Genomic DNA, 8,264 nt, shown 5'->3' on the forward strand with positions numbered 1-8,264 from the left:
AAAGGGAGGCCGTGAGGTTGATGAACTCCGGTGTTCTCCACCACTTGCCGGAACCGGGCTTCGGGAATTCCCTGGAGCCGGGGCTCTTCGCGTCTAGAGCCACTCGTGGCGACGACGCGGGGAGGCAACGGGGCCAAGGGCCGGGATAAGGTGCACCCGCCGCGACTGGCTCACATGTGACCACCGTCGCGCCACATGTCGGGGGCAGTATATTCCACAGCCGCCGGATTCACCCCTTCGTCTCCACTTTCTCCGCGCGATCTCGCCTCGATCACACGCGCTGCCGCCCATACGTACTGACACACACAAACATACAGATACATCTACCCCGGCCCTCCAAGCCCACGATCCCGTGGTTCTCCCGCAGTCCCGCATCGTTGGAGCTCCACCCCGCTCCCGCCTAGCTCAGCTCAGCTCCGGTCAGGTACGTACGCCGGCTGGTGCTCCACTGCCCTGTTCGATTCTGCTCCGGTGACCGATCACGCGGTGAAGTAGGTGGCGTATGGATGAATCGGTGCAGGTGAGGTGGAAGGATGCCGTCGGTTTCGAGGGCCGTGTGCTTGCAGAGGCCGACCACGAGCGGCGGCGGGAGGAGCAGGGAGGCGGCCCGATCGGTGGCGTCGCCGAGAGCCCGTCACGCGAAATCGAAGACGATGATCCACCCGGCGCGGGGCCGGCATTGCTCGCCTCCCAACGCAGTCGCGGCGCCTATGCCCGCCACAAAGAAGGTAAACAGTTCGGGACTCGTGTGTGCCACTGGAGTGTTATCGTTTCCGGTTCACTTGTGCGGGCTTTTTCCTAATTCAAATGGCATCCGTATGATCATTTATTTTTCTTATTTTTCTAAAAGCACGGTACAAACGCAGACACTTGTCTAATTACTAGTTTACTAGGTACTACGTGTCTGAGGTAGATCCACAATATGAGCACTCGATTTACACATGATTAAGTATCTTCAAAATTACCCGGCAAAAATAAAGTATCTTCAAAATTACAATACGATGGAATGCATTCTCTTGTTCATGGGTTCTTGGCAACTAAAATGATCTACATTTTTCTGGACAGAAGTGCTCAGCATATTCTCATCTATATTGTTTCAAATTGAATTATAGGTCGCATAGGGGTCCGTATGATTCACATTCCGTGAGTTCAAAGCTATATACTCCCTCCGTCCGTGAATAAGTGTACTTCTATCTTTTTTTCTAAGTCATAGTGTTGAAATTTTGATCAACTTTATAGTAAAAAATATTAACATATATGACATCAAATTGGTATATTATAAAAGTACAATACAAAATGGACATAGTGATGCTAATTTAGTGTCATGAATACTGCTACTTTTTCCTATAAATCAGGTCAAAGTTTTAAAACTTTAACTTATTACACTCAAAGTTCCTTTTTTCCAATACATCATTATACATATAGCTAAGTTCCATGGTCACCAGTGACAACATAACTTCACCATAGTTTGTCGATCTTTTTTCTTTCTTGATTGAAACAAAGGGGGTGGGGCACTTGAATAGATCTCATTTCAAAATACAAAAAAAGAGGAATGATCCAATTGTAAGTCAGTATTTGCCATTGTAGACATTGGCAGTCGAGTTGTCTTTACATATTTAGACGTTCAGCTATGTAAACTCGGTATAGAAACCCATGTGTGGCTAACTAAAAAAATAGAAGAGATCTTCATTTGTGGTGTGTTGTTCAATTTTTTTTTTGTGATTTGATTTGGTTAAACTAAAAAATGCGGGTATTGTTAAACTTAATCTGACTTTGGCAAACATGACAACATAGTTTCCTTTGGTGGGTTTACCGTATCATCTTACAACAAGTTCACCGTAGAACGGTTTGGCAACTGTAACTGAACTTAGATATTTAGAGACATCTCTAGTAAACTATCCAAAATCAAGTAGAGATGATTACCCCCTCAAAAGAAAAGGCAGAGATGATTAGGATTCAACTTCTCCGTTAACCGGTGAGATATAAAAATGACCAGACAGAGCTTAGCGGTGGCGTTGTCTCTTTTTAGTCTATGATGTAAGAAGTGAAAAGACAATGACCTCGATAGCGAATGTCGTAGTGAATATGCTTAGTTTGATCCCAAGCTTCCCATGCTAAATGTTTGGCTAGCCAAAATATTGCTCAATGTTTTGCTTAATTATGAGTTGATCAAAGTCGGCAACCAAAACAAACTAGAGTTGACAAAAAAGTATTGGTCGTCCAAATAATTTGCAACCAACTGTGGATTGAAATGTATGGTCATGAAAATAGTTTAATATGTTGTATTTCATCCGACATTCAAATATATTCGTAGTGAACTAGGCCTTCCAAGGGGTTAAACATCATCTTTAAAATAAGTATGTCATACCTGGGTTGAGCATGCCACCTAGGGGACCCACCCTTCATTCTCAGAACATGCGCCAAGGCTAAATCTCGCTTACTGTGAAGTATAGAGCTTTCGCCTATAGGGTTCCTCCGAGTGGGTCGACCCAATAGCAGTTGAGACTAGTTTTGATAACATTTCGCCGGTTTTGGGAAGATCCAACCCAGTTTTTTTACTTTCTTCTTTTCTATGTTTTTTCGTTACAATTTTTGTGGTTTTTCTTTTTTCTCATTTATTTAATTTTCTTCCATGAACTTTTTTTTATATGTCTGGTTTACTGTAAGAACTTCTTTTTACATGTCAAGAATATTTCTGAAAAATTACGCGAACAAAAATTTATGTTCTTTAATATGTATGCTATTTTAAGTGTTGTGGACAATATTTTAAAATAGGACATATATTTTTCAGTTGTCATGAACATCTTTTTATATTTCATGAAAATCTAAAACATGTTAAAATTGGTTTAATGCGTGAAGGTTTGCTAGAGTGTATAAATTGGACTGTAACATGTCTTGTAACATAAGATTTTTGTGAATATTTTTGAAATTTCATGATTTTTTTGAATAGTTCAAACTTTTTTAAGAAATTTACATGAATAATTTTTATATTTTAATGAATATTTTAGGAAAGGGTAAAGAATTTTTAAATGCGTCAACATTTTTGAAACAACACGAATACTTTTTGGTATGAATAATTTTTAAAATTGTGCAAACAAATGTTTACATTCCATGAATATTCTTCTAAAATGTTCACAATCTATTTTTTAGGACATTTAAAAATAAGAAAAATAATAGGAAAAAAGAACCAGCATACATTCTTGCGCGCGTAGTGTATTTTTCATGTGTATTTCGTGCTTATGTGCTCATGAGCGTGACCTGTTTAGCGGGCGCTAAGGTAATGACATGTTTGGTCTTGCAATAATAAGTGATACCTAAAGCTCAAGAGCCTAGCCTGAGTGGTCTGCTGCGCTGCAATCAACATGGCAGACCAGGGAGCAAATCCCAGCGACATCAACAATAAGTGATACCTAGACATTACCCTCAGAACCGGCCTCTATGGTCTATGGACCGAATGATCAGTCTTTTTTCTATTTGACGGTTGTTGTTGCCAGATTGACAATCAAGGAATTTGTATCTCTATACCTATTTTCATTTAAAAGGAAAATATGTTCTATCCACCCCTCATCCTTCGTCTAGCTTTACGTACATTTGCCCCTACCTCTCCTTGTTTTAATTGTTTTTCCCCGATGCTTGATATTTTTTCATCAATTTGCTTTGAAAACAGCCTTAACATCCCAACTTTTATTGACTTACATTTTTTTTTGTTTTCTAGCCAATAAATGCTCACCAGATAAGTGTTTACTACCTCCGTCCTGGTTTATTGGTCCCCATTGTAATTTTTGTCAAATTTTGATCATAAACTTAACTAACAAAATGTTAATGCATGTCACTAAAAATTATATCATTGGAAACTACGTCCAAATACGAATTCAGCGATATAACTTTTGTTGACATGCACTAACATTTTGTCAGTTAAATCTTTGGTCAAAATTTAGCACAAATTACAAAGGGGACTAATAAACCCGGACTGAGGTAGTACCAAATAAAATATAATAATATATTTTAGACACAATCACATTAATACGGGCAGGCAAATCAAAAACTAACCTACTATAATGTTTATTCCTTGTTGCAACTTATGCGCAATTACCTAGTCTACACTACTTAAAAAGAGTGGTGAGGCTCCCTATTTCGCTCTCCAAAATTTCGCTTTTCTTTGTCCAAATATGTTTCCTCCTTCCTCTTCCTATTTTGTTTTTCTTTTCATCTCTAATTTTTATTCATCGGTTCCCTTAAACACTAGCTCAGTTAGTCCACCACTCATTGACTTACCAAATAAAATTATCTTTTGCTTTGATAAGCCAATAAACATTACCAAGTACTCCCCCTGTAAAGAAATATAAGAGCGTTACTAGTGCTATAAACGCTCTTATATTTCTTTACAGGGGGAGTAACTGCTTACCAAATAAAATCCTACTTTCTTACACAATCACATTAATATGTACGGTAAATTATGAGCTAATGTACTAGAATATTTATACCCTGCTGCCACACATGACCAGTTATCTCTAGTAACAGAACAAAATGTAGAAAAATTTGTTCTATAGCAGGTACAAAAAAGACCATTTAAGAAAAAGGTTAAAAACTGCAGAACCATTCCATCGTTTGAAGTGCCCGAAATAAGATAAAGTTATGCGTAACTCAGATATGTGAGGCTGCCATCTATCAAGTACAGACATTTTCCAATTTTCTTGTGCTGCATAGATGCATGTATGGCTAGGCAGAACTCTGCTATTCAGATTGCAACTCAAGCCCCTGGTTTCACCAAACCAGAAAAACGGGCACAACTTGGCCTAGGCAAAGAGCTAATTTCCTTCCATGTTCCAGTACATGGAGAATGTGAAACGAATCAGGCTTGGAATCCACGGTAAGGCATGGCCAAACGCATTTTGGCAATCTAGCAATTTGATTAAGTCGATCGGCATGACCATCAAGCAAGTGGCCAAGGCTGTGATCACGCATGTAAAAACAAGAACCAGCTTACTTTTGGGTTTTGATTTCGCCAAGTACAATCGTACAAGAAACCACGGGGTTTTTGACAGCAGCAGCCAAGTAGCAGCAGGGTACATCAGTGACGAATGGCATTTGTTCATGTCGCGGAGGTTCATTTCACTTGGCAGCATCACGAGAAAACCACGTCCTACGTAGGGATGTATATACGGTGCACATGTTTTCAGCATCGATCTGTTCAGTGTGTGTTTGTTTACTGGCAAATTGCAACGGGAGTAGCACCATAACACATCTTCAGAGTATTTTGGTCCAAAATTTAGGAAGTTTAGGAGCTATTGTGTATTTGCCTTGAAATTTCTTTAAAAGAAAAAAAAAGATCATGCTCCAGGTCTCTGTACCGATTAATGCACACAACTCTTAACTAATCATTGCACCCGCAAAAAAAAAAAAACGTTTACAAGGTCTCACTTAGTTGAAAAAAACACTCATGGCAGCTGGAGAGAATTCCCCGAGGATAATGATAGTACTCCTTGCAAAACATTATAAGTCTGTGCTAACTGCTTTAGAACACATTTAACTTATTAACTTATCTTCCTTTTCGAAAAAAACTTATCTTCCTTGCAAAAAAAAAACTTATTAACTTATCTATTATTGCCATTTTCTTGCTTTGGAAACCTCGCTATTTTCACAAACCGTCGTGCTTAGAAAACCAGAGGCTGAATTACCCGCGGGTTCATGTACTAAACTGCAAGGCAATTCTACCGCAGGACAGTGACTTTGCTTAGCAATGTTAGCAACTGATATACAAGTAGATAATGAGAGGTGTCAGTGGATAAGTTTCCGCATATGGCCTCTGTACTTCAGAGCTAGTTTTGGTTGATTGTAACCCTATTTATTTGGAATAAAATGAAACTCACATATTCCTGGCAATCCGAGCTGAGCTAATTCTATATCTTAGCGAGCTATGATGATCAGAGCTGGTCGGCTCTGGCTTGAATTCCAGCCCTACTGGTGTAGTGTGAGAGAGAAACCGTGCACAGATCACGTACCGCTCGATAGCGTGACATTTCCAATTTCAGCATGGCGCGGCAGAACACCCCTCACCCATCCGCGCGGTACACGGCTTTCCGGCGGAGTCGATGCGCGCTGGACGGAGGGTGCCTGGGACCCGCACCCCGCGGGTTTGTTTTGCCCGTACATACCGGACCCGGCTGAGCTTGGGTAGCGCGTGCTGCTGCTGCAACCGCGCGGAGTCGCGGACCGATGGTGGTTGCGTGACAGCACGGAGCCGTGTACGGCGTACGTGCCGATACTATCCGATCCGATCACGGCGGGAGAAGCAATCCAAACCCACCAGGAGTGTTTTGTTCATTTTTCATTTTATTAACATTAACAAAACCACCACAAGTAGTGCGTGCGTACTGCGCAACTGATTTGATCGAAGCCACCGTTCAAATGCGAAACACTCTGCTCCAGCTCGGTCGCGTTGTTCCCTGACTTATCTTCGTTTGACCGGCGGCAGACGATCTTCGATTCGATCCATTAGAGAAGAGGCCGCCACGCAGACTCATTTCTAAACAAAATGTCTTCGCCCGGTACCACACGCCGCCGTGCAGGTTGTCAATGAACACCGATCAAGCACGTTCTTCAGGCTGAATTGATCCCTTTTTTTTTTCATTCAAAGAGAGCACGGTGAGTTAAACCTGTCACGCACACCATTTCCTCCTAGTTTCTACCCGCTGGCTACACGATTCCTCTGCAGTTTCCCGGGTTCCTACCAACAATACATTTTATATACACGATTGATTGCATTTTCGCATGCACATCATATGCCTGATATCCTTTCCCAAAAGGTTTAGCCTGACAAGTGATGTCGTAGTCGCGAAATGGTCACTGACGGCATGTAAACTCCTCAGAAAAAAGGGATCACATCCCTGCAGAGATTAGGGGGGGAGCGTGCGTACGTGTTGCTGAGCCTGAGCCGCGGCGCGAATCCGTCCGGCGCGCACCCACCACTTTACGCGGCCCCAACCCATCCGGCATGCCACGACGGACGCCGCTATCTTTTTCTTTTCGTTCCGTTCCTCAACCGCGTGGCGCGGGCACTGAGCTGGTGTCACTTTGGCTCGCCGGTTCGTACAGCTTCACGCCTTGAGCTGCCCAGTTGTGTGCCTTCCAACTGACGACGTGCACCTTAACTTGGGGATACGATGGCAGCCTGTGATTTTTTCCATGCATTTTCCATTTGCATCAAAGATAAACTTACGTACGTACTTCAAGCTAACAGAACTCACGTAATAACCAACAAACAACCATACTTGGTGACGGAAAAGAGAAAGGGGTAGGGTATAGGTACATATACATGGTGCCGTAAGAGTTGGCCGCCATCCAACGCGGCACGTATACATTTCAAACACTTTTACAACAAAATGAAAAAAAATCATGCAAACACAGCAGACCTGATATAGGCCAAACGAAATTCGTTACATTTTGGACATATTTTAACTAAAATAGTTAAAACTATGCGCACATCCGGCCGCGCGGAGCTCCATTCCCGCGACACATATAAACTACACTAGTCTTAGGGGTGCTGCGCTGGATCCCTTTGTCTTCCCAATGTCCGGCAGTTCGCTCGACGGACTACCGTGAGCTCTGGAGGCATATGCTTCAGTGCAAAGGGCAGCTTGCTTCCCCATGTTTGGCAACGACGATCATCAGGATGAAACCGCCGCGATGTGCTTCAACCGGAGGGGAAGGGGAAGACGATAGACTGCTAGCGGGCACAACAACGGCTATGTACATCGGCGTCGCCTCGGCGGTGGCCTTCATGGGACCCAAGCGGCGGAGGCAACCCGTGTTCTACTTCTCCTCAACGGTTGCACCGGGCGCGGACGTGCTGGACGCCGCGTCGCCAACCTCCGCCTGTAGGGCGCAGTCATGGGCACGTTGACGGCGGATGGTGCAGTCGCATGCACGGGAGGAGCGATGTGATACGGCGTTGTCCACCGTGTGCCGGCCTGGAGCAACACGCCACTCCTCGGCGAGCTCGCTTGGAGCGGCTAGTTGCTGAAGGGCACGCCGGCTTGGAGCTTCTGCCTCCCTGAGCTGGCTTGTAGCCACCTGGACTGTCGATGGAGGCACAACAGAGAGTTGTCTGGCTCGTATCCGGCTGGCTCGACGAGCCACCCAGCCAACTTTTATGCCGGAGAACTCGGCTTCCTACTCACCAAATGCCATGAGCTTATGGAGAAAATGGTGTGCAAGGAGGAGATGAGAGCGGAGTGTGGTACGATTTTTGTGGAGCATTTGTC

General features: G+C 43.5%; 1 protein-coding gene across 1 annotated transcript in view; it reads left to right on the forward strand.

The window, feature by feature from the left end:
• Window positions 1-242: 242 nt before the first annotated feature.
• The window catches only part of LOC119343102 (pyruvate, phosphate dikinase 2-like), a 17,316-nt gene continuing 9,294 nt past the window's right edge, over window positions 243-8,264 (forward strand). The window contains exons 1-2 of the mRNA XM_037614277.1: window positions 243-424; window positions 521-728. Coding sequence (XP_037470174.1) covers window positions 534-728 — 195 coding nt within the window. The 5' untranslated portion in view covers window positions 243-424; window positions 521-533. The remainder of the gene's footprint in view (window positions 425-520; window positions 729-8,264) is intronic.

The sequence above is a fragment of the Triticum dicoccoides genome, chromosome 1B (assembly GCF_002162155.2).
Source record: "Triticum dicoccoides isolate Atlit2015 ecotype Zavitan chromosome 1B, WEW_v2.0, whole genome shotgun sequence".
NCBI classification, from domain to species: Eukaryota; Viridiplantae; Streptophyta; class Magnoliopsida; order Poales; family Poaceae; genus Triticum; species Triticum dicoccoides.